This window comes from Lepidochelys kempii, chromosome 15 (assembly GCF_965140285.1).
Source record: "Lepidochelys kempii isolate rLepKem1 chromosome 15, rLepKem1.hap1, whole genome shotgun sequence".
Classification (NCBI taxonomy): domain Eukaryota; kingdom Metazoa; phylum Chordata; order Testudines; family Cheloniidae; genus Lepidochelys; species Lepidochelys kempii.
The window spans coordinates 20,144,976-20,172,333 of record NC_136394.1 but is presented as its reverse complement, the minus strand read 5'-3'; the positions used below and the strand labels follow the sequence as shown (position 1 = coordinate 20,172,333).

Sequence of the window (27,358 nt, the reverse complement as noted above, 5' to 3'; positions counted from 1 at the left end):
CAGTTCAAAAGTGTTGTGGGATTGGGGACTAAGCCTTTAAGGGCTGAGCTTCCCAGACAGAGTCTGGGCAGGGTGCTGGGAAGCAGCACCTTAAGCACTGAGTGATCACTGACCACCACAGGTAGGTTGTTTTGTTTTTTGTTTAAACTGTCTTCAGTCTAGGGGATTTGGGGACTGATTTTCCTCTTGCTTACCTGGTGTAAATCAGGAGTAACTCCTCTGAAGTCAATGGGATCACATTAGCGAAGTCTGGGGTGAGTTGTGGAGAAGGGAGGGAAACGGGTAGTGGAGAGTAAAATGAGAAGGGGCAATAGGCTCTTTGGGACAGGGACCATCTTTTTGTTGTGTGTTTGTACAGCACCTAGCACTGTGGGGCTCTGGACCCAGGACTGCGGCTGCTAGCCACTACCACAGCACAAATCATAATAATGAATAACAAATGGGGGGGGGGGGGAAATCTGGGACAAGGAAGGAGTTGAAAGTGTTGTTAAAAAAAACAATTTCCAACTGTTTATCAGCCCATCTTGTCTCTCTCTCTCTCTCCCCACCTGCATTTTAAATGTGAATGTTTAATTTAGAACATCAGGGTAACAACACTAATGCTCTGAGGGTGCGCTTTGTTAACTGGGTAAGGAACACATCCCGGGCTGAATAAACTGAAGTCAGCGGTGGCGGTGCCTACAGGAAATGAAGGCTTCCTGGACCGGTGTTAAAGGAAACGAAGGCGTATCTCTTTCAAACATGAGTTATTCCTCTGCTGCGTCCCACTCACTGCAGCTGTCTGTGGCTAGAGAGCGAGGGGCAGGTCAGCCTTTGGGAGCTGACTGACAGCTTATTAAATTGATACTGAGCATTTCCCTGCTGGAGATGCACGCTTAGCAAAGAGGGAAATAAAGGTTATTCTCGCCTCTAGGAAAGAGAGAAGAAAGGGCTGAGTTACATGCAGCAGCCTGTTTCCCACCGATAGCAGGGAAAAAAACAGTCCTTCCAATATCCTTTCTGCTGCTTGGTGGCAGGCAAGGAGCGTGTTAATTGAACTGTACAGGGACTAATAAAGGCCGAAAGAGGGAGGCATCCCTTTGTTCAGCAGTGCAATAAAGTCAGACCTGCCTCTGCGAGCACTTGGGATTCCTGGGATGCTTTCTGCTAATAACACAAATAGAGCTGACTGGGCAGGCGTGAAATACCCACAAGCCTTGTCTGTAGTTGGGGTGGAGGTGACACCCACTGGTGCCCAGCCTAGCACCATTACCAACCCCTAGTGTAGACAGACAAAGCCACTAAAAGCCAGGGTTTGCACTGGAGCAAAAACCAAGTAAGTCGTACCGGTGCAAATCATAGCTGATAGACCCTGTTTGCACTGGCAGGACTAGTGGCTGAAATTGTGACAAACCCCCATAGCAGACAAGGCCCTGTGCATTCCAAATCCACAACTTTGAATCCTAATTCAGGGACCTTTCATTCTTCTGAGGCTGAGATACACATGGGTTGTTTGAATGAGACGTTAAAAGGCTGTGCACCTGGTTCTGTGTGGACAGTAAAGTTTCACGGACATGTCTGATAAAAGGAAAGGGTTTGTCTCACTGCCCTTGGCTAACACTCTCTCTTTTCTCCTCCCCTCTCCCCCTCCCCACCCCCCGCCGCCTTTGCCCTTGTACTGTTGCTTTGTGCTGGCTGGGTGCTGCGCTGCAGTGTACCACAATGAACTTGTACATATTTCAGTGATGTTGTGTAACTTTATCTAGTTTGTAAAGCCCTTAGAAGTGACAGTGTCTATAAAAATGTACATTTATTATTATTTAAATTTGCAATTGGGGAAAAACAAATTAAGTGCTGGTAAAAGCAGATTTTGCATTGTACTGTTCTGATGGTTTGCAGAAATCAGATACTGTGTCATTTTAATCACTCGGGGAAAATGCAGTCTAGATTTTTTTTTTTTCTGTGTTCTGGCTGCTTTCTAAAACATTGTTTTGGGCCACAGGTCACTCTCAGTACCTGATCTCATCAAGTAGTAGAGTCTTCCTTAAAACATCAGAGAGATGTCATAGTACTAGGTGAAAAGAAAAGGAGTACTTGTGGCACCTTAGAGACTAACCAATTTATTTGAGCATGAGCTTTCGTGAGCTTCCGATGAAGTGCATCCGATGAAGTGAGCTGTAGCTCACGAAAGCTTATGCTCACATAAATTTCTTAGTCTCTAAGGTGCCTTTTCTTTTTGCGAATACAGACTAACACGGCTGTTCCTCTGAAACCTGTCATAGTACTAGGTGCTGATTAGTCATTGCAAATCATTTATTTGGCTAATATCGCCTCCCTTTTTCCCCCTGTTGGCAAATTATCCACCAACAGGTCATGATTCAAATGAATGTATTTGCAGTTGTTCTATGGATAGTTTGTGTGAACTAACAGCCTATGGATTATTCACAAACTGATTTAAAAAGTGCTTGTTGCTTATTACTTGCACTGTATGATTGCTCAGCTGAGTCATTCGGTGGTGGTGGTTTCCCAGTTGAATGACCTAAGACTTACAAACAGAATTCTCCCTTTCCCTTCACCAGTTACCTACAGCATCAATAATCATTCCAAACTCCTGTGCCAAATATAGACAGAGCTTTTCCAAAGCACCACGCGAGTCCCATGTCCAGGGTGGCTATTTCTTTGCCCTAACATTTGTGATGCTGTGGCTTTCAGCAGATGGTCTTGTGAACAAAAACTCGCTCATTGTGGTGTTTGTTGTTAAAAGAGGTTGTGAATGCCAGTGAGGCCAATGAGCGGGGTTTTATTAACAGGAGTGTTTGCAAATGTTTTTGCTATAGTCATGTAGGTCTGGGGCCAACAAACTGGGCCTGATCCTTCACCTAAGGGCCTGATCCTACATTTCATGCCCAGGAAAACTTCTGGTTCATTTACTTGTGTTTTGGATCCTCAGGGTTACCACTTCAATACTTAAAGCGAAATGGGATGGTGCAGCTCAGAAGCACTACGGCCTGATCCAAAAGCTGTTGAAGTTAATGGAAAGACTTCCATTGCCTTTGATGGGCTTTGGATCAGGTCCTAGTAGAGAACACAATACTAAGAGCTTTGAATTCATGGGTTGTACAGGATTGCCGTGTTCTGCTGTAGGCATAAAGGGACTCCTGAAAGAGAAACTCTGAGCCGTCTGTGCCATATCATGCATATGCTTAAATAGCTAGGCCACATACGGGATCGTCATCAAAGCCTCTTCTGCTTAGCTAGAATGCTACTGAGTGGGGAGGCTGCTGGCATGAGGAGAAGGAAAGAACCCTGGTTTAGTTGCTGAATAGGGTAGGAGAGTGGTTCCCAGCCTTTCTGAGAATTGAACCAGCCTACTACAGTGGCACTGTGAATGGGAGCACAGTGAACTCAGTGCCAGAGGTAAAAACATAAGCCGCATAGACCAGGGGTTGAGAACCACTGACAAAGGATACGGAGGGGCCTGAGAGAGCTTTCCCAGCCCAGATTCTGCATCAAAGAGGCACCTAGTATAAAAGCCTGACTTCCTCCTGGAGGAAGAGGCATCCACCCAGTAAAAGTTCAAGTAAATAAAAGTTAATGAGTGATTTGCTGTGGTACATCATAGACAGTTCAGCTAATTCCTAAAACTGGTTTAGTAACTGATGGACCTGGAACTTGGCTCAGTGAGGGTGGGATGGAATAAAGATCAATATGTTTGTTCTCCTTTTGCATCTCCTTCCTTCCCCATTTACTGCAGACAGATCAGCTTTTCAGGTCCAAATTACGGATGGGCAAACTTGTTCAGAGAAAACAAACTCCCCAAACCTCACCCAAAGCGTGAACTGTTGTTTATTCCCAACTTGGCAAGGGCTAATTAGCACTTATTTATTTTAAGATATTGATCATCTGCATGTACTGGAACTGTTCTTGTTCTCGTGCCCAATTTTGAATACTTCAGAGGTTTGGTATATTTCAGTTTGGCCTAGACGAACCAACCTATGTTTGCCTAGACAAACCATGCCTTGGGAGAGTCACTCCTGTTGGGCGTTGCTGAGTAGTCCAGTACTTGAATTCTTGAACTCTCCACATCTGGGGTCATGAGCTCTGCCTTCCTGGGCTCCTGGCTGCAATAAAGGCCTGGAAAGCATCTGTAATTCCCTAGCCAGAGATTTTCCTGATGGGGGAAATCCTCTGTGGGGGTAGAGTTAACACAACTGGCTTCTCTTTCTCTCTCAAACACCTCCCTCCCCATCCATCCATAGTGGAGATGGGGAGGCAAGGGGCGTGGCTGGAGTATGCTGTGTTCCCACTATGCTTATTTGGGAAAGGTTTCTTGGAGAGTTGTTTCCTTCTGGCACAGTTTACAGCAGCCCTTGGGCTGCTTTAAACTATACCAGGGCTGGTGCCAAATTGGCCAGAGGATCAGGAAGCCACAACCAGTCCCTCCCCCACCCCCTCCGGGCTGTGCCCAGCAGAACTTGGGCAGAGCAATGACCCTTGGCCTTGGTTTCCAATATGGCCAATGGAAAGTGGTGTTTGAAAACCTAGCCAGCACTCCTATGTGGATTCAGTGGGCAAAGCCCTGCCCCCGCTTACAGGCACACAGCTCCTGTTGGCATAGCTGAATTCAGTGGGTGCATGGTTTCTCTTCTGAAGCATGTAGTTCTGGCCACTGTCAACAACAGCATAGTGGCCTAGGTGGGCTGTGGGTCTGATTCTATGTTCTTACATGTAGCTGTTACAGGAGAGGGAGCTCTTGGTGCACCAGACAAGGGGTGCAGGGGACAAGTCCTCTCCTTTTTACAGAGGCTCTTTCTCCTTGACTGTAATGCTTGCACACACAGATCTAGAATTTACTGGTGAGTTCAGGGCCTGACCCAATAAATCTACCATTGTGCTCGAGGGGTGTGTGTGGGAAGGAAAGTTAAACTACAAGATAAGTACAAACTTGTTGACTGACTTTCAAAATGGCAGATAGGATGTTGGGCCAGCCCTGAACTCCCTATTCTCAGGAAAGGAGCCTAGGCAGCAGAGAAGGCATGTGAGCCAAGGACACATCAGCAGTTCTGAGATCACCCGAAAAAAGAGACAAGTGTTGATGATGTCTCGTCATTTTCAGTCATTTTATGGGTAGGAGAGGAGTCGCTCTCTCCCACTCTTTCATTGCTGCTGCTGGAGCACCCCCTTGTCCCTGACTGCCCTAGGCACCTCCTCCCACATGGAGCACGTGGAAGAAGATTGCGCAATGGCTTGTTGATATAAATGAGGTTTGAATGAGCCAGTCAATTAACCTGAAAATTACAATGTTCAGTTACACCCCAGCCTGGCTCAGCCCTGGTGCCAGGTACAGGTGCTGAGAGGTATTCCTGAGCCTGGAGCCAAACTCTTCTGCCAGCAGTTACGTACCATATGTTGCTATAGTAATTGCTTATTTTTTTATTGAATGTAACAATAAAGTGTTGTCTAAACCCCAGCCAATGGCATGAGTGCAATCTGGGCTGCCAGAAGGCTACACTGATGTATGTGCAGCTTCATTCTTGATGAGAGCATTAAACCCTCTATTTCGTAACAAACAGCTGCCTTTGCATGCATGAACCAGGAAAGACAAAACTCGCTCCATGTTTTTCACAGCGATAACTTCTAGGGTATACACGGTGACCTTTTAAAGTCATGGGCCCAGATTCTCTGTAGCATCCAGGGCAACTGTCGGGGAGCAGATCGCAACTCCCAAATTCCACCTTGGAACCTAGAGCAGCCCCTAGGCTGCTGTAACTCACAGCAGCTGTCAATGGTCCCCAAAAGACTGTTCACCATCCTAGGGACAGCTGGAGCACAGATTGCTGTGGCCACTTCTCCTTCCCATCCTTGACATTGCCCCTTCCCTGAAGGCTGCAGGAAAGGTGGCATAGGAACTGGCTCTGTGTCTGCTGGGGGCTCTTCCACACAGGGAACGGATATCTCCAACTGGAGAATTATGAGCAGTGTCTACTCCCTTTCCACGGACAAAGCTAGAGAAGCTGGCCCATAGAGCCTGTCACCCAGACAAGCCTGCGCGTGAGAAAGGCTGCTGGATGAATTGTTGCAAACACGGCTGCAGGTAAGTGCAGTGCAGTGGGAGCAGGGTTTTCTAAAACAGTTAGCTCTGTATGATTGCATGGTTTTATACACTTGTGATGGAAGATCAAGCATGTTTATCTGACTGTTTACATAACATCCCATGACCATTTCAGTAGAATGTGTGCTGGGACTTTTTTTTTTTTTTTAATAAACTAAAATGCTGGTCTAAGAAATTACTACTATGACAGCCAGCATTAGGCGCACCGAGGGCTGATCAGACATTATCCATTGAAACTGCTTTTTGATGGGAAATTGGGTTTTTAACTCTTTCATCGGAAGTGTCTGCTTTCTGTGGAAAATATACTTTTCGGGGGGGAGGGTCAAAATACCCAATGGCCTGAAAATCAAAATACTTAGGTTTTTGGCTGAAATTTTTCAGTATTTTGAATTTCTGCCAAAATTTAGACATTTTCTGGCTTTTGCCAAAATTTTCCACAGGGAGGAAAGAAACATTCAATCAGTTCTAGGTAATCCCCTTCACCCCTCTAAGTAGTACCCCCCCCTCGTAATAATAATGCCACCACCCTGAGTTAGCACTTCTTATCAGTAGATCTCAAAGTGCTTTACATTATCCCCACTTTACAGATGGAGAAAGTAAGGCTCAGAGAAGCCCAGGGTCAGTAACTCAGTAGCAGAGCCAGGAATGGAAACCAGATCTTCCCAGTCCAGTGCACTGTCCCCTAGGCCACACTGCCTGCCCTTTTTGTGGCTGGACATTGCCTATAATTTTTAGTTCAAAGGCACTAAAACTCTTCCTTTCTTTGACTCATTCAGAGAAAAAACTTCCTTCCCCCTTGTAGACCAATCCTCAGCTGACTGGGTGTGTTATGCAGGGTTTTTACCATCTGCCTGAACATCAGGGACTGATTCTCTGTTCCCTGCCCCTTGTGTAATCATTGACTGCAGTGCAAAGTGGATATAGAATGTTCCCAATTTGCAACAGTCCTGCTCTGTGCCCATTTTGCACTGCTGTAAATCCCTCTTCAAGGTGCAGGGCAATGTAGAGTCAGGCTGCAGGTATTGGTCCTGCCCTCAGCAGGATGCAAGAGCTGATGGATGCAGCCCAATCCGATCCTGTATGGCAAATGTGTTCCAGTCCCGGCTGCCCACAGCTGCCAGCTAAGAAATGAGCAATGCTTCCGTCACTGTATTCTCCCTGCCAGTTCTTCACTGATGGGGATGTACCATGTGCAACAGCATCAAAGGATGCTATGTTATGCCACGAATGCTGGCACAGGAGCTGCTGTCTCTCAGAATTGTAGGTTGTGCCCTTCTGCATCACCGCTGTTGTTAACCTAATTGAATGTTTAAAAGGGAAAAAAGAAATCATTAGCAGTTGCATTAATGTCTACACAGAATTCTGTGTGCTGTGTTAGCTTGGATTAAACGGCTGTTTGGATTCAAGTGAACTCCTCCAGTATAAACTAATGGAATTGCTACTTCAGTTCAGCAGCAGATGCAACCAAATTCCTGGTCCTAACTCAAACTGCAGTTTTTCCTCCTAATGAATTAATAAACTGATTATGTGCATATGATATCACATTAGAGAGGTGTGTATCAACCTTTGGATGAAAATTATTGGTGCTTGTGTGGCCTGAAAAAACATTGGAGAACATGTCCCTTGGAGAAACATAGCATCATATCCATCGCTGTAATTAATCGGCATTGTTCCTAGGGTCATTTGGTCTCACAAAAACCATTGCAAAAACTTAAGAAAAATCCAAATAACTGAAAGCAATTTCCCTATAATTAAGGGCTTGAGGTTTGTTTGGTTTTTAGCTTCCACTGTCTTTAACTGTAGCATTGGGGATAAAGTAAATCCTGATTTGGGCATTTGTACTGGACGTTTAGGTGGTTGTAGGGTTTTTTTACTCCTGTTGGCCATTAATCTTTTGAAAGCAAGTATCGGCATTTTCTTCTTCTGTGTTTGAAATGATAAGGCACTGGAAGCTTTCAGTGCCTTTTAAGGCACTTGTTTTTCATTGTCTTGTTTGCAAGCAGTATCTTACTGAAATGTTGCTTGGGGGGAGAGAGAGCTGTATGAATAAATTATTTTTTAGTTCTCTGGCTGCTCTGAAAAGTAAATATATATATATATATATATTCATTTCAGCTCATCCCAAAACAGATTTTTTTTCAAAATTTTCAGTGAACCAAAAAGTGAAAATAGAATTAATTTAGGCTTGTTTTCTTCTCAAACTGTTTTTTTTTTAAGTAAAATTGAAGTAAAATTTGAAACAAAATGTCTTTTTGGATCAATAAATCAAAGCATTTGGTTTTGGAAATGTTGAAATGAAACTTGCATTTTTTCAGATTTTTTTTTCTAAGTTTTTTCCAGCTGGGACAATTTGAATTTGAGACAAATCAGTGTTTTGGCTGACTTGAATCTGCATTTTTGTCTGAAAAATTTCATCCAGCTCTAGAATGAGGGGGCAGAATTAAGGAGATTGGAGAGTCCTAACGGGCTACCTGTTGTTTGTTTCTTTTCCTATTGCCCTTCCCATCTGGAATCATTTGGAGGAAGGCAGAAAGGGAAGGTTATGTTTCAAAGCTTTGTTGAATGACACACATGTTATCTACACATACAAAGAGCACCATAACTGCAGTGCATCAAAGGAGAGTTTTATTAACTGCTTAACTGTTGCAGAGAAGAGCAAATACATAAGCAGACACAAACTGCTGTGCTGCCAGATGTTCTTCACATCCTGATGTTCTTTTGATTTTAGTAGTATCCATTTAATGCTTTGGTGTTTACAGATGCTCGAATAAGCTACCTGTTCAAGGTATCAGCACTGGCAGGTTTTAAGAAGCTTTGGATATCTGGCTTTCGGAAGCATTGTCAAGGCAAATAAATAAATGAATAAATAACTCTGCTAGTCAGGACTGAGTCTTGTTTGTGTTGCACTGGGGCAGGCTGCTGGGTTGTACTTTAAGGATACTGGTGTGGATTGTATGATTATTTCCTGTTTTGAAAGTGAATTCTGTTTCTCATTCTATCCCAGTAAGCACAAATTCCTTATGTATAAAATGGAGGTATGGGAGCACCTGGGTGTTCCAGTCACGAAGTTATTTTTAACAAGTTCTGTACTCCTTGGTGACCTTACAAAAGCAAAGCCTCTTTGATCACGTGCATGTGGTATGAGTGAAAGGCAGTGGAATACTTATATATTTCATGTTCCTTCCTACATACGCATACAAGGAACTGAGTCAGCACGCCCAGCAGCAGTCTGTACACACCAGTGAGCCAAAGCTCAATTTGGGGATTTGTTCTAACAGCCTTGATGGTATCCCTTTTAAATGAGTCAAAACAACAGGTAGCTTGGTTAATGTTTCAGTGAGTCATGCAATAATTTATTAGAGGTGCTGTTTGGTAGAGCTTTTCATAAAATATTAACAAAATGAAGCATTGAGCCGTAAAACATGTCTCGTCTCAAAGCAGGATGAGTGAAAATGTATGTTTCCCCAAAGAGTAATTTATCACGCAAGATTGTAAAGGTAAGTATAAATACAGAGGCATATTATCTATGGGTACCTCTACAGACACTGCATGCCCAGCTAGCCTGGGTATAAATAGCAGTGTAGACATGGCTTAGGTGAATAGTGTCTCCGACAGGCCTGAACCCCCAGGGTGTAAACCTGACCCAGCTTTCTAGCTGCCCAAGAAAGGGTCTGCAAGGCTAGAACCTGGTATCATGGGTTGCTGGTGCTTTCACATCACCATTGGAAGACTCTGTAAAGCTAGGTTCAGCAGGAAGTACTGCCCGCCAGGGCCTGAGTGGCGACTCACAGCCCACTGATTGGCTGATACTAGTATTTGAACTGGGAGCCAGCATGGGGTGGTGTCTGAGTAGCAACATGGACTGCCTGCCCGCTCCTGCTCTAGACCCTGCTTGCTGCAGACCTTCGACGCTGGCTTCCGCCCCTGGTTTGTCTTTGACTTTGCTATTCAATTGCTGTCTATCACCTGGTGCCCATCCCTGACTTCCTGGCACTCTGACCTTTGACGCCCCCACCTCTACTTGGCTATTTCTAGCAGGGTAGAGTCCTGCCGCTTCCCCGCTGCTGTGAAAGGCTGGCTGTTTCAGAGCCTTTCTCCACTGCCTTCCCACCTGGCTGGGCTTTTCACTGCAGCGTGTAGCCACAGGGGTCGTGTCTGTACTCTGTACTGCTGCGAGTGTGTAATGAGTATTGTTCAGAGGGTTTCCCCGAGTGCTTTGCAGGCAGCATATGTACAAGCATCGTTTCACACGCGCCTTCTTCATCTTGAAAAGAACCCACGTCTGGGGCGGAAGTTGGCAACTGTTTAGCAACTGCACGGTAGTCACATGTGAAAGCTTAGGACAGGAAGTGAAAAAACAATCCCGTGTCCAACTCAAGCTGCAGATAATCTCTGCCAAGAGCTTTTAATCACAATGTGACCAGGGATAGGAGCATTATTTGGTCCTTAATGTGGAAGGGCTTAAGTTCAAAGGAGTGTCCTCTTCTTCCCTTCCCACCTCCAAGCTGTGCTCAGGGGAAGAGCTATACATGGTAGAGGGCAAGGATCTAGTGCTTAAGACACTGGAGTAGTACTCGGGCAATCTGGATTCAGTCCTTTCTTCTGTTGCAAATCTCCTGTCTGATGTCGGCTAATTTCTTAACTTACTTTCTCCCTGATTTAATTCCCTACCTATCAAATGAGGATAATAATACTTCTCTTGTCAGTTTACGTGAACTGTAAGCTCTTCAGGTCAGAGGTTGGCTTTTACTGTGTGTATCTAGAGCACCAAGCACAATGGGACCCTGACTTTGGTCGAGTCCTCTTGGTGTTATTGCAATCATAATACAAGAGGCTGCTTAGAGACAGAATGGAGAGAAGATCAGATTCATGATGCAGAGGAACCTTGGAGTGGGGGAAGGAGATTTTTCTGTTTACTTTTCTGGTTACGCTGGATTGGTTTATTCTCATGTAAGTGCCACCCTCTGACCCTCAAGGATCAATCACAAAACTGAGCAAAACTTTTTGGGGGGCTGTCAGATGATCCCATCAGGGAAACCACAGCGTTGAGAAATCATCCATAAAACAATAATCATTACATCTGTTTTAAAATGAACCATCTAATTGTGCTGCAGAGCAAAAGAGCGTAGGTAAAAATAAAACTAAAGTATATAAGAAATGGAAGTGCAGTTCTAATCTGAAAATTGACTCTACCAAGGGCATTGGGAAGTTTCATCTTTATTGGGATTGTCTTTTTTGTTCTCTGGTTGCACGTGCCCTGGCACAATGGGGCCTGCTCCAAGACTGGGGCTCCTATGCAATACATGAAATAATATTGTCTGTCACTTTCTTCCAGATCAAATCAGTTTACAATTAAAGGATCTGAGAGTCAAGCAGGGTCTTTTCCTGACTTGTAAATTGAAGAAACAAAAAATGTTGTGCAATTGGAGCTTTGTTGATCAGCATAAACCAGGCTCTGCTCCGTCTGACTCTCCCATGTCTGTGCTAACAGAAATAAAAAGTAATGAAAGCTTATTTTTAGTTAGTAAATGAGCGGTTCAGACTCTGGGAGCATCCTGGATGCACCCAGCAATCTGTGGAGTAACCAGATGCCACAGTCACGTGGTTAGTATAGTCAGTCACCTTTCAAAAAGAAACTGCCTTTTAAACTGCAGTTGCTTTAAAACATCTTTCGGTAATGTATTGGTCACCAACCACAGCAGGGTATGTAGGGGAAGAATACATTAAATCAAGCCACTTAAAAATTATAGCATTTTTCTCCACACTCCCACCGTCAAAAAACATACTGAACCTATTGCCGTAGAAGTGCTGTATTAAACTGTATCCCAGCAGGAACTGGTATAAAAGATGACACTTCTAAACCAAAAACGAAATCCTGATTTTAATGAAGTTCTGTGCTCTGTGGAGGATGGGAAAACATTCACCTATAAATAAGCAAAGGCTGAAAAACAAGGAGGAGGAATTAAAATAAGGGTTCTGCCTTAATCCCATCTTAACTAAAGGTCTGCTGTCAAATAAATTTTTAAATATAACGTAGCCTCTCTCACCCCTGCTCCTCATTGTTTATAATGCACCCTTTCAGCTCTTTCCCAGTTCATTCCAGATTACCCAATTTAATGTAAGCCTATTTTGTCCTTGCTCCTGGAGACAGTAATAACCGAGCAGAGGGAGGGTGATGGCATTGTGGCAGTGACAACTGCTTGGGGAGCTGGGATCAATCGCAAACCAGGTTGGGACTGTTTAGATTTTGCAACTCTCTCTGTGTCTGTACAGCACCTTGTACAACAGGCCTTCAGTCTTAGGGTATGCCTATGCTGCGATGATTGCAGCTCAGGGAAGCATCCCTGTGCTAGCTTTAATGAGTGGGCTTGGGTACTAGCAGCAGGGAAGGCGTGATGGTAGCACTTTCTTCAGCACAGACAGCAGCAAGGCCGCCTCGAGCAGTGGGTGGTCACTCAGGCAGCTAGCCAGGGCTGAAAGCTAGCTTGATGATGTCTGTACTAGCTACAAACACACACCCCTCCGAACACACAAGGCAGTACAGACATACCCTCAGTCGGGAGCCCTGAGCTCTACTCTAAAAAAACCAAATAATTCCCATTGATCTCCACCATTTCTTTTTCTATTGGTTAATATAAGAACCTTCCTCTCTCCTGCCAGGAATCTGAATCCCCTGTCTCAAGGACTTTAAATGTATCCTGCCTCCCTGCCTTAGACCCAGCCTCGCTCCAGCTGGGTGGAATGTGATTCCCAGCTCCGTCCTGGGGATGGCTAGGGAGCCAGTACAGTGTTTCATCAATAAACATGATGCCTCCATTTTGAAGGGAAGTCTCCATGCCAGTCGTCTGCTCAGCGCTGCACAACCAGGAGGATCCTGCCCACAGCTGTGTTTATCAACCACAATAGAAGGCAGGGTTCAGCTGAATGAAAATGTCTTTCGACATTACACAGGGCCACACAGGCACTTTTTACTTTTCTTTTCTTTTCTTTTCTTTTCTTTTTCTTTTCCAAGCATGAAAACAATGGCAGGGTCTTTAAATCTTTTATCAGCAATGAAGCTGGATCATCTGGATTCTTCTCCATTTGTTCCCGCACATGTCTTTTTGTCTGTCTTTTTAAACTCGTGGAACCAGGGGAAAAGATTCTCCCTGGGTAGTGACAGCTTTGAAAGTTAATGGTGTGCACTGTTAATTATTGGCATTATAGTGCCTGGGGCTCTTATGCTACGTTCTGTACTGACACACAGTAAGAGACCGTCTCTTCTCAGAAGAGTTAGGGTATGTCTACACTACGAAATTAGGTCGAATTTATAGAAGTCGGTTTTTTTGAAATCGGTTTTATATATTCGAGTGTGTGTGTCCCCACAGAAAATGCTCTAAGTGCATTAAGTGCATTAACTCGGCGGAGCGCTTCCACAGTACCGAGGCAAGCGTCGACTTCTGGAGCGTTGCACTGTGGGTAGCTATCCCACAGTTCCCGCAGTCTCCGCTGCCCATTGGAATTCTGGGTTGATATCCCAATGCCTGATGGGGCTAAAACATTGTCGCGGGTGGTTCTGGGTACATATCGTCAGGACCCCGTTCCCACCCTCCCACCCCCCGTGAAAGCAAGGGCAGACAATCATTTCGCGCCTTTTTTGTCTGCTGCCAGCCAAAGATGTAAAGGATCGATGGAGTGGGTCAGAACAAGACATAGACCAGATTTGTTTTGGACTCATTTTCCTCCTCCCCTGTCTAGATCACACTGCAGTCAGTCACAGAGAAGGCGCAGCGAGGTTAATCTAGCCATGTATCAATCAGAGGCCAGGCTAACCTCCTTGTTCCAATAACAACGATAACTTTGGTGCACCATTTCTTATTGGAACCCTCCGTGCAGTCCTGCCTGAAATACTCCTTGATGTACAGGCACACCCTTTGTTGATTTTAGCTCCCTGAAGCCAACCCTGTAAGCCGTGTCGTCAGTCGCCCCTCCCTCCGTCAGAGCAACGGCAGACAATCGTTCCGCGCCTTCTTTCTGTGCGGACGCCATACCAAGGCAAGCATGGAGGCCGCTGAGCTCATTTTGGCAATTAGGAGCACATCAACCACCACACGCATTATCCAGCAGTATATGCAGCACCAGAACATGGCAACGCGATACTGGGCGAGGAGGCGACGTCAGCGCGGTCCCGTGAGTGATCAGGACATGGACACAGATTTCTCTGAAAGCATGGGCCCTGCCAATGCATGCATCATGGTGCTAATGGGGCAGGTTCATGCTGTGGAACGCCGATTCTGGGCTCGGGAAACAAGCACAGACTGGTGGGACCGCATAGTGTTGCAGGTCTGGGACGATTCCCAGTGGCTGCGAAACTTTCGCATGCGTAGGGGCACTTTCATGGAACTTTGTGACTTGCTTTCCCCTGCCCTGAAGCGCATGAATACCAGGATGAGAGCAGCCCTCACAGTTGAGAAGCGAGTGGCGATAGCCCTGTGGAAGCTTGCAACGCCAGACAGCTACCGGTCAGTTGGGAATCAATTTGGAGTGGGCAAATCTACTGTGGGGGCTGCTGTGATGCAAGTAGCTCATGCAATCAAAGATCTGCTGATATCAAGGGTAGTGACCCTGGGAAATGTGCAGGTCATAGTGGATGGCTTTGCTGCAATGGGATTCCCTAACTGTGGTGGGGCTATAGACGGAACCCATATCCCTATCTTGGCACCAGAGCACCAAGCCGGCGAGTACATAAACCACAAGGGGTACTTTTCGATAGTGCTGCAAGCTCTGGTGGATCACAAGGGACGTTTCACCAACATCAACGTGGGATGGCCGGGAAAGGTGCATGACGCTCGCATCTTCAGGAACTCTGGTCTGTTTCAAAAGCTGCAGGAAGGGACTTTCTTCCCAGACCAGAAAATAACTGTTGGGGATGTTGAAATGCCTATATGTATCCTTGGGGACCCAGCCTACCCCTTAATGCCATGGCTCATGAAGCCGTACACAGGCAGCCTGGACAGTAGTCAGGAGCTGTTCAACTACAGGCTGAGCAAGTGCAGAATGGTGGTAGAATGTGCATTTGGATGTTTAAAGGCGCGCTGGCGCAGTTTACTGACTCACTTAGACCTCAGCGAAACCAATATTCCCACTGTTATTACTGCTTGCTGTGTGCTCCACAATATCTGTGAGAGTAAGGGGGAGACGTTTATGGCGGGGTGGGAGATTGAGGCAAATCGCCTGGCTGCTGGTTACGCGCAGCCAGACACCAGGGCAGTTAGAAGAGCTCAGGAGGGCGCGGTACGCATCAGAGACGCTTTGAAAACCAGTTTCATGACTGGCCAGGCTACAGTGTGAAAGTTCTGTTTGTTTCTCCTTGATGAAACCCCCCGCCCCTTGGTTCACTCTACTTCCCTGTAAGCTAACCACTCTCCCCTCCTCCCTTTAATCACCGCTTGCAGAGGCAATAAAGTCATTGCTGCTTCACAGTCATGCATTCGTTATTCATTCATCACACAAATAGGGGGATGACTACCAAGGTATCCCAGGAGGGGTGGTGGAGGAGGGAAGGAAAATGCCACACAGCACTTTAAGCACAGCACTTTAAAAGTTTACAACTTTAAAATTTATTGAATGACAGCCTTCTTTTTTTTGGGCAATCCTCTGTTGTGGAGTCGCTGGTTGGCCGGAGGCTCCCCCACCGCGTTCTTGGGCGTCTGGGTGTGGAGGCTATGGAACTTGGGGAGGAGGGCGGTTGGTTACAGAGGGGCAGCAGTGGCAGTCTGTGCTCCAGCTGCCTTTGCTGCAGCTCAACCATACACTGGAGCATTCTGGTTTGGTCCTGCAGCAGCCTCAGCATTGAATCCTGCCTCCTCTCATCACGCTGCCGCCACATTTGAGCTTCAGCCCTGTCTTCTGCCCGCCACTTACTCTCTTCAGCCCTCCACCTCTCCTCCCGGTCATTTTGTGCTTTCCTGCACTCTGACATTATTTGCCTCCACGCATTCGTCTGTGCTCTGTCAGTGTGGGAGGACAGCATTAGCTCGGAGAACATTTCATCTCGAGTGCGTTTTTTTTTCTTTCTAAGCTTCACTAGCCTCTGGGAAGGAGAAGATCCTGTGATCATTGAAACACATCCAGCTGGTGGAGAAAAAAAAAGGGACAGCGGTATTTAAAAAGACACATTTTATAAAACAGTCTCTACACTCTTTCAGGGTAAACCTTGCTGTTAACATTACATACATAGCACATGTGCTTTCGTTACAAGGTCGCATTTTGCCTCCTCCCACCGCGTGACTACCCCCTCAACCCTCCCCCCTCCCCGTGGCTAACAGCGGGGAACATTTCTGTTCAGCCACAGGCAAACAGCACAGCAGGAATGTGTCCCTGAAGAAAAGCACCCTGTTTCAACCAGGTGACCATGAATTATATCTCACTCTCCTGAGGATAACACAGAGAGAGAGAGAGAACGGATTTTGGTTGAATGCCAGCAAACATACACTGCAATGCTTTGTTCTACAGTGATTCCCGAGTATGTGTTACTGGCCTGGAGTGATAAAAGTGTCCTACCATGAAGGACAAAATAAGGCTGCCCTCCCCAGAAACCTTTTGCAAAGGCTTTAGGACTACATCTAGGAGAACCGCAAATGCCAGGGCAAAGTAATCCTTTCACATGCTTGCTTTTAAACCATGTATAGCATTTTAAAAGGTACACTCACCAGAGGTCCCTTCTCCGCCTGCTGGGTCCAGGAGGCAGCCTTGGGTGGGTTCGGGGGGTACTGGCTCCAGGTCTAGGGTGAGAAACAGTTCCTGGCTGTCGGGAAAACCGGTTTCTCCGCTTGCTTGCTGTGAGCTATCTACAACCTCCTCCTCATCATCATCATCTTCGTCCCCAAAACCTGCTTCCGTATTGCCTCCATCTCCATTGAAGGAGTCAAACAACACGGCTGGGGTAGTGGTGGCTGAACCCCCTAAAATGGCATGCAGCTCATCATAGAAGCGGCATGTTTGGGGCTCTGACCCAGAGCGGCTGTTCGCCTCTCTGGTTTTCTGGTAGGCTTGCCTCAGCTCCTTCAGTTTCACGCGGCACTGCTTCGGGTCCCTGTTATGGCCTCTGTCCTTCATGCCCTGGGAGATTTTCACAAAGGTTTTGGCATTTCGAAAACTGGAACGGAGTTCTGATAGCACGGATTCCTCTCCCCAAACAGCGATCAGATCCCGTACCTCCCGTTCGGTCCATGCTGGAGCTCTTTTGCGATTCTGGGACTCCATCATGGTCACCTGTGCTGATGAGCTCTGCATGGTCACCTGCAGCTTGCCACGCTGGCCAAACAGGAAATGAGATTCAAAAGTTCGCAGTTCTTTTCCTGTCTACCTGGCCAGTGCATCTGAGTTGAGAGTGCTGTCCAGAGCGGTCAGAATGGAGCACTCTGGGATAGCTCCCGGAGGCCAATAACATCGAATTGTGTCCACAGTACCCCAAATTCGAGCTGGGAACGTCGATTTAAGCGCTAATCCACTTGTCAGGGGTGGAGTAAGGAAATCGATTTTAAGAGCCCTTTAAGTCGAAATAAAGGGCTTCACTGTGTGGACGGGTGCAGGTTTAAATCGATTTAACGCTGCTAAATTCGACCTAAAGTCCTAGTGTAGACCAGGGCTCAGAGTCTAACTAGACAGGACAGACAAAAGGCGGAAGAAAAGGAATTGCTATTATGCCCTTTTTACTTATAAGGAAATGAGACAGACGAACAGACAGCATAAAGGATTTGCTCACACTCGCACAGAAAAGTTTTGCTAGAGTTTGGAACTGAACCCAAATCTGAGTCCTAGTCTAAGATCTTTATATAACAAAGCCACTTCCTCTCTGAGCAGGTGAAGTGTTAGCTATGCTCTTCCAGGTCATCTTGGAGCAGATGGTGGGGTCAGTTGCAGAGCTGGTTGGGAATTTTTCAAGAAAATATCTTTTCATCAAAAAATGTCAATGAGTTGAAACTGAAACTTTTAGTGGGAAAGAGTTGGTTTCAGTGAAGTTCTCAACTTGAAAATGTTTTTGAATAAAAACTTCGGGTTTTCAGAACATGCTGTTTTGGCATTTTCAACATGAAAAATTCCAATTTTCCACTGAGACAACTTTTTGTTTTTAAATTAAAGCTAAGGAAATTAAAATAAAACATTGCAAAAATACTGAAATGAAGTGTTTTGACCCAATCTTATTCTTTTGGGGTTTTGTTTTCTTTTTTGGTTAGAAAACATTTTTGAGCTTTTGAATTTTTGTCCCACTTCAGGACAAATTTTCAATAAATTTTTCAGGAGGGGAAAACAGTTTCCAATCCACTACTATTCAATTGTCGTTTTCCCCAAATCCAGTTTCTCTTCCCCTAGTGTAGACAAATTAAGAACAGCGAGGGAGGGAGAAGTTGCATCTTCTGTTTGACACTGAAGAGATGGTTTCAGAGTAGCAGCCGTGTTAGTCTGTATTCGCAAAAAGAAAAGCTGAATTAGTTAGGCCTGCAGTGTACAAAAGGTTCTGCTACAACTAGAGGATAAATAACACTGTCTCCGTGGCTGTGGAGGAAACCAAATTGAACCCCACGGTCCCTGGCAGTCGATGAGCTGACGTAGGGCTCTATGTCACAGGCGATTTCTCAGGAGCAATTTGTGTAGCTAATGGCTGTCACCAATGTTTTTCCTATGCAAAGGGACAAATAAAGCAGCAGGAGCAAACATTGATGACAACATTCACCCCGGCTTTCAGACCACGCTTACAAGCAGATGGGATAGGAATTAAAAGTCTGTCTCACTGTGGTCTTTGGTAGCTAATGTGTTCCTAGCAGTGGGTTACTGAATCTTGGAGCTACATTTAAACAATGTGCAAAAGTGCACTTATCCCAGTGCATCAACAGGGGCTTGAGAACTCTCTGTCCTTGAAGGGTGTTGGGAAACTGGGCAGTCAAGCATCAGTGGTAAGCAGATATTGACTCACAGCATTAAACTTACCAAAATAAGCTAATGGTGTATTGACCAAGGAAAAGCCTAAATCAATATCAGTCCTTAGTGGCTTGGTAGATCAATATGTCTTTTGATACTGATAAAGAACACAGGAGTCACGTATTTGCAGTAATATAAAGTTTTTCTCTGCTGCTCCTTCTGCATTGACCAGAGACAAGAATGGGAGTAAATGGAAGGTTTCCTTGGAGATGATCAGGCACTGGGCAGAGAGGTGGTGGTTAGGTTTATTATGGGCCATACTGCTCTAGATTATAAAAAAAATATATATGTGCTTGACTCTAAATACACACACTGAGGTCACTGGCAGACAGAAGGCTAAACATGGGCGGCGGGAAGTGGGCATAAACCCATCCACCCTTCCTCTTAAATAAATGAAAATCATGGGCAACTCTGAATGGTTTCGTTCACCTCCACTGAACAAAGATTCACTTTTTCTTGTTCAGCAAGAGCCAGCGTAGCTGCCACTCATTTATACAATGCTCAGTCTGTGCCCAGTTATTACCAGCCATTTTCATAGCAAGAATGCAGCACAGCTTAGAGAATCGAGTTTTTACGTACAAGCTTGGGGTAGAGGGCTCATTCATTGCTTCTTGGCCTGTGGCACTAAACGGGTGGCTCTTGGTTTGGTTTTAGTTATTTCTTGGCAATGAGATGGAAGATATTTGTTTTTTTTTAAAAAGCATTTCGGAACAGTCCATGCAGCCACCCTGCCAATGCGCTAAAGGTAGTGGCTGAGAGGGGACAGGCAATTTTCATGGACCATTCAGTTCTTGGTCTCTCTACTGATCTTGCCAATAACAGGGGAATTATAGCTGTAATGGAAAGCTCTTCATTAAGAGCCTGATGCAAAGCCCATTGGAGTCAATGGGGGACTTTCCATTGACTTTGGCTCAGGCTCTTGGGAATGTACGAAGACTCCCAAATTCATTTTGCATAGGTGACCAAAGAACCAACCACTTCTGATCAGGGGAAGAGCTGAACAAGTAGCCTAGACTTGAAAGGCTTCCTGTGCCATTATCAATGAGATATTATATTTTTAAAAGTCTTTTTTTTAGGTTTGTGTGTGTGTGTGTGTGTGTGTGTGTGTGTATGGATACACACACACACACACACACACGCCATTAATCTCCTGGAAATGGCCATTTTTATGTCAAATTATTTTTGGCCTAAATCTGTTGAGCAGTTTCCCATTCTGTGGCTCTTGATGCCTCAGAAGAAAACTAAACCCTCCGTTTCTGTTTATAAACTGTGCTGCTCATATCTCACTTTGGGGGCATTCTTGTTCATGTTGCCTGTCAGCTGATTAGGAAAGTTAAACTGAAGTTCTTTCAGTGTATGTGACAGGATGGTTTCCCTGGAAGCTCGTTGTAATTTCGTATCTCCCTGAGTTTCCTCTATTTAAATTTAGGGCTCATCGTCTGGGGTGATTGCAGCTACTCTGAGAGCTGCCTGGAAATTTAGCTAATTGGTAATTATTTCATAAATTGCAGCCTGGTTCCTATTAAGGAACCTGATCCAACTCCTACTGAAGCCAGAAAGACTCCTATTGACTTTAATGAGAATTGGGTTGGGCCCTAACTCAGATGATGAGAGAGAAAACCACGTGAGCCTCTAATCTCCTCTTTTCAGTGGAACCCACCAGCTTTGGTTTGCTTGAGTCTCAGTGAACCTCAGTGGCTGGTTTGCTTCTCATGGTTTTAATAATTTGAGGTTCCAAAACTCATCACGAAACTCGGAACAAAACAATACAAACCCAAGTGAAGTGCATCGAATCCAAAAACACTGGGCTGTCTCCACCTGACCTGTGGCTCCCTAGCACCTCCCCACCTCCAGACGCTTTGAGGGAGCCGATGAAGGCCCCTCTGCCCATCTTCAATCACTGGAGCCACGCCTTCTCCCCATCTGCAGTGTTTGGGGCACTAGCCTGCCACTCCCCAAACCCCAAAGATATCTTCCTTGGATGAACTGTCTGTTCCAGGTCCCAATGTTGCCTCTCCACTCTCCTAGGCTTGAGATGTTCCCGGAGTTTCCTGGCTATCAGGCTGTGTTTTCTGGGATGTCTCAGGCCCAAGAATAGAATAAGTCAGTAACAAGAAGGCAGTAGCAAGTCTCAGTGGAGTAACTGAGGCCCTGTTGCTGAAGGCAGGGTGGGTAGGCAGGCAGAAGTTTTACCCTGAGCATATGTAGAAGAATGGGTCTACCTTGCCAATTCCAACACCACCCAAACACTGTAGAGGGGAGGGTGGGACCCCAGGGAACCTAACTCCTGCCCCAAAGTCAAGACTATGTAGGGATGAAAAGCGGGTGAGTTCTATTCAGCTCCCTTAATTCTCAGCCAGTCTCCCCACAAACCGGTCTCTGCTAACAACCAACAGTCCAAAGGGAGACTAAAAGATAGCTACATAGGCCCATGTCTTTTAGCTGCTGTTGCCATGATAATCAAAGATCGCTTGCAGCCGGATGGGAAAATTAAATGTCAGCATTGGAATGCATGAAGGTCACTGGATTCCATTACTTAAGTAACGTATACAGATCCATTCTGACACATTCATTTGTTAACACGGACCACAAAGCTCAATGAGGAGCTCAGGTGTAGACATGTAAATGGGAAAGATGTCTCCATGCGGAACCGATGGGACCTTCAGACCCTGTCATTCTATCTTCTTTTATTTCCCCCTTCTCCTTGCTTTACAGGACTGGCTGACTAAATTTGGCTACCTGCCTCCTCCAGGCCCTGTCACAGGACAACTGCAGACCCAGGAAGAGCTTGCAAAAGCCATCACAGCCATGCAACAGTTCGGAGGCCTGGAAGCAACAGGGATACTAGGTCAGTGGGAAACGAGCACTTTCTTCTTCTCTTTCATTTTGATGATCAGCTGCAGAGATGTCTCTTAATAGGATTGGGGAGGGGGTGCGTTCTCCTATACCACTGAGCTGCAGAAGGATGACTGTGCTGGTCCCAGGAAGATCTAATGTGTGCGCAACAGCGTACGGCCCAGTTTGCAGTTATAAGGAGTAATTACATGGCTCAGGTGCTGTGTTGCCTTGCATTTTCAACAACCTGAGGCGGGCAGTTATTTCACTAGGCCAACATGCCCATGGGGTTCTTACTGTGCTCAGAATAGCTCTTGATGCGTTTAAGAAAGGAGAGAGAGCATCAGAACTGCTGGGTTGGTTGGGTTTTTTTAATCATCGATTACATCATCCAACTGAGGGAAAAATAGCTAATTAATTGCCGAGATCCGTATGTTGAACTATTCTATTGTTATCCTTCTTTTTGACAAAGAGGGGTGGTGGAGAGATTGTTTATAAAAGATCGACTCACGGCTGTTCTTTTTGTCTTTTTCTCCGGCTCATTATACTTGTTTGCATTGAATTATTTTTGAAGACAGCTAGGTTTTTTGGCTTTTTGTCTCTGCTAAGCAAGCCAGAGCTATTGTCAGGCTGTCAGCCACAGCAGTTTTCAGCTGCAGAAGGATGGGGTTATGGCTGAACCACAGGGTTTAAGGGTTTGGGATTCTATTCCTGGCAACTCTCTGCATGACTGGAGGCAAGTCCTTAACCTCTTTGCGCCTTGGTTTCCCTTTCTGTGACATTGGATTCATTAATGTTTGTGAGGTGAGAGCCTCAGAAGGAAGGAATTACAGAATTATGAAAGATTTACTGTTGCTTAGAAACTATGACACTGAGCACTCCTGTGTTATCCTAGCGTTCTTCCACCTCTTCAAAAAAGGTAGTTGCTCTAGTTAAAAACATAACAAGTCAATTATTTTCTTACCTAATTTATTCCCACCCAAAGCAGTTCAGAGTCTTACCGTAAGGTTCACCACACCTGAGCCCTCAGACAGACTTCTCCCTGAGCTCCAGGGATGGGATCTAAGAAGCTGATCCAGCTGCTGTTGAAGTCCATGAAATGAGTCCCTTTGAGTTCAGTGGGAGTTGGGTCAGACCCCCGAAGTGCAGGTCTCTTCTTGGCCGGTTGTCCTCATGCACTGCTGTGGAGTTGTCCAACCCTTTGCAAGTCCAAGTTGGCTGAACCCCACTCTTGCAATGCTGGGACTGGGTCAAGTGCATTCCCATCCAGATGATTCAATGAGCCCCACAAGGAATTAGCAGTAGGTGAGCATCAAATGATTCCATGGTGAAGTTTGGTTGACATAAGAACACAAGACCAGGGCTGGGATTTTTAAACTCGGTTCTGCTTTTCCGCTGAATCCATTTGCTTGGCCCTAACAAATTGTCTAAGTTGTTTTCATTTTAAAAAGGAGGGGGAGAAAGTATCATCGTAACCCTCCTAAAGTTTCTTTGTCTCTCCCGGCCTGCCCACAGTTCTTACGCCCAGAAGCTACCTACTGTGGTGAGGTCAGTTTGCTTTCACTGCCATTTATTTAGGAGAGAGTTAGTGAGAACCTGCTAATTAGCAGGCTCTCCTTTGCCAAGTCCAGGCTGTGCCTTGGCAGCTCTTGGCAAGTCCCTTCTCTGAGCAGCTGCTTCCCATGTCACTTAAACAGCTCTCTGTCCACTTTCTTATCAGCTCATCACTGAGATGCTTGCTTTCCATTTTTAATTAAATACATGTAATTATCTTTCTTTCACATCTTATCAGAAACACCAAGAGGCCCAGGAGCAAGGTGGGTTTCTTGGTTTGGGTTTTTTTTGTATGTGAAATTATAAGCATAGTTTAAAATGGACTTCACAGTCTTTTCCTTGTGAATTGGGGGTCTGTGTTTTGGGATTTTTGTTTTAAATAAAAATATATAATTTCCCCTTTTTTAGAATAAAAGTGTAAGGCCAGATCTGTAAATTGGTGCATCCAGAGTCCTGCTGGTTGTGGAGCCGGCCCTTTACAATTTTATTCCATTCCTAATAAAGAAACGTACTAGTGAAGAAAAGAATATTAGCATCTTGCAAATCAGTTTCCAGTCTAATGCAACTATGGTATATTTGCATGCAAAGACTACCCTGCTTTGCCAGGGGAATGGTGGGAAATCCAGATTAAAGAAGAGACCAAGGGCATGTCTACACAAAGCCGCAGCGTGCTCCACGGTGGTGTGATTTCTAAAATGCACTGAAGTGTCGCACACTAACTGGTCCACATAGACCGTGCAGGTGTCAACTAAAAGTTCTCTGGTGTACTTTAATGTAGAATACTGGGAAGAAATGTGCCGTCCTCATTCTACCCTGGTGCCATTTGCCAAAGGGCATGCATTGTGAACAGGGCACTAGGGACAACTAGGCTCTTGTCAGTTTCCTATTTCCCATCTTTTAAAATAGTACAAAGCCAGTGTCAGGGCCAGGCCTAACCCATGCATTCCAAGAGGCCTCCGATTCCCGATACTTCCTTGTACCTTGCTTGCTAACTGCCTTGCTAACAACCTGGCTCCCCCTGTAGGTGATTCTTGGGAGAGAGAAACCGGCCCTGCAACAGCATTTTTGTTGCAGTTGTGTCATTTTGGAAAATGAGACTTTGTCCTTATTTTGGAACTTAATGATTACTGCTATCCTAATGATTAAGGTGGGGTGGTTGGTTTTTTGGGGGGAGGAGGTTAATATCCATAGCATTACAGCAATGTAATCTGCTCCATGACCGGGAACATTCAATGTCAGCACACACAACTATTCCAGCGCGCGCGTGTGTGTGTAGGTGGAACGTGGCCTCAGCTGCATAGCTGACCCTAATCAACTATGAAGAACCTTGTTAATATCAGCAATCCTCCTGCGAGACACATCCCCTCGTCTCTGCTGCCAGGCCGCGTACAGCACTGGATCGGTTGGTTGTGGGGTAGAAAATGGCACCCAGGGTTCCATAGAAGATGATTCATCAGTGCTATTTTCCACATATCGTTTCTTTAGGCAAGGGAGATATTTCCCAATCCCTAACCCAGCCCTGGTTGCTGGACATTCCCAAGCGTGTTAAAAGTTACAGTCCGGATCAATACAGTTTTAAAAGCCTACAGCTCTGTCAACAGCCCTGTGGTGAGCAGAGAGTGAATGCAAGTACCCGTGAGATGGAAGAACATTCCCTTCTAGGTCAGGGAGAGATTGAAATGGCTACAGGTGTGTTTTAAGGGGAGTGTTATCTCTGCTGCATTGCCACCATTTGCCTAATAAGCCCACTGCATTGCACGAAACCAAGGCGTCCATAATACTCATTCCCTCAGTGTCAGAAGGAAAGGAAATTAATATTTTTAACACCCAGTTTCACCTTCTGAAAGCGGAAACATTAGACCAATTTTCATCACAGTATTTCAAGGCCTTTTTTGTTTTGTTTTGTTCTTGGAAATCTAGATGAAGCTACGCTGCAATTAATGAAGACACCTCGTTGCTCTCTCCCTGATCTTGCTGAGTCAGAGACCAGGAAGAAGCGGCACGCTCAGGCCGTGACAAAGTGGAATAAGAGGAACTTATCTTGGAGGTAGGAATTCATCTTTCTCTATTTCTGTGTCACAATGAGGAATCGATCGTAGATCAAATAAGACTTGCAATGAGGTGGAACATGGCTGTGTTAAAATGTCTCCTTTCACGATCCCAGACCCCATCAAGCCAGGGTTTTAAATTATTCTTCGCACCTGCCCTAGTTGCAGTCTCGATTCCCAGCCCTACAGCAAACTGCAATAGCAAACCCACATCTGATAGCTCTGACCCACTGAAGTAGCTGGGTTTCTTTAGCCAAGTTGCAGCAGTTGAAGCTTATTTGTTTTGCATGCTATGGGTTCCCAGCTTCCCTTTGTCAGACTCCAGCAGGTTCAGACCCATGTGGATTCTCCTCCTGGTTGAGAGAGGAGGATGTATGAGCCTTTTTTGGACCCACAGATGATCTTTTCCCCCACCCCTTTCTCTCCCTTCCTTAAAAACTGTGTGTAACCCACACCTACTCAGTGTGACATTGTGTCTCCCTCAAGAGGTTGAGGAGCCTGCTATGGCCTTTGTTAATGGAGCCTTTTAGCTGAGGCAGTGTTTAGATCCAGAAGTCCCATGTTCGAGCTTTGCTGTTGATCACTCACCAAGGGGGCTTGATATTACACGTATGGGATGCTCCTTACCTGTCTCCCCCGGTAGAGATTGGAAGCCTTGTGAGCTTTTTGGGACCCATGGATGATTTCTTTCTCTTTCCTCCCCCACCCACCTCCTCTTCTCTCCCTCCCTCAAAGACTATGGATCATGCTGACTGTTCTTCAAACCATGACTAAAGAAAGCTGGATGCTATTTTCCCTGCTCACTGACTTGGCTATAAGGGGTTGCTGCAAAGTCAAACTGGCTGATCCTGCTATCCCAGAAACTCAAGCTCGCGGCTTGTAGGGAACTCCCTATTAATGAGCTCCAAGCTGAAAGGCCCCAAACCGGACGTAAACTTGGAGTTCACATGTATCAGTGAAACCACTAGCTCTCTGGAGGAAACCCATTCAGTAATAATGCACCTTGACCCAGCTACTGCAGTTGGCAGGTGTTGAAATGGTGACCTTAGGTGGAAAACTGCTTTATTTTTTTCAGCATTATCCAATGGGGATCTTATTTTGAGGGGTGATCTAAATAACTAGCATTCAGCTGTTAATTGCAGTATGAAAAACTCCTGGAGAGGCAGTGGACCTAAGTCAACCATTCCGTTGACTTGACCTGTCTGGCACGTGTCCATTTCAAATTCATTATGAGGTTTTGTGATGCGTCCGCAAAGGAGGCCATGAAAAAGGGGTCATTGGGTTTGTATCTTGAAATGGTCTAACGGTGGTGGTATAAAACTCCCATCTCCTGACAACTGGGTTAGACTTTTTCTCCTTCTTCCGCTCCTTTCCAGTGTTCTGGCTTATGTTCAATGGGGTTGTGTTTTATATTTGGAGGTTACCTAAGCATGTGAGAAGCTATGGCCATGCAGAAATGATTATACAGTATTTATGTCCAACACTCAAGCCTTACAAATTTACAAACTGGCATTCAAATTTACCAGCCCAAGGACAAAATTCACTTACTTGCCTTTACCATGATGACTGAGTATAATGAAGAAATGCTCACGAAAGAAGAAATGGTGAGGCAGGATAAACAGGCCTGTAGAGTTGTGCGAGGCTGCCCCACGGCGGGGCCTTTGGACCCCCCAGAAGGGGGCATCTGATATAGTTTGTGATGATGGAAAAGCAAAGACATCAATTATAAAATGTGGAAACAAGATTTGAAGGTGATGCAGGTAAATCATGTCTCAATGTAATTTATTCTCTGGTTCTCTGTGCAGCCAAACCCAAGCAGTTAGAGGTCTCAGAATAATGGGATTGGTGCTGCATACAATTGTAGGTCCAC

General features: G+C 45.5%; 1 protein-coding gene across 1 annotated transcript in view; it reads left to right on the top strand.

The window, feature by feature from the left end:
• Window positions 1-27,358, top strand: part of MMP17 (matrix metallopeptidase 17) — a 103,814-nt gene that overhangs the window by 48,296 nt on the left and 28,160 nt on the right. Inside the window, exons 2-3 of the mRNA XM_073312878.2 lie at window positions 21,767-21,899; window positions 25,361-25,487. Coding sequence (XP_073168979.1) covers window positions 21,767-21,899; window positions 25,361-25,487 — 260 coding nt within the window. The remainder of the gene's footprint in view (window positions 1-21,766; window positions 21,900-25,360; window positions 25,488-27,358) is intronic.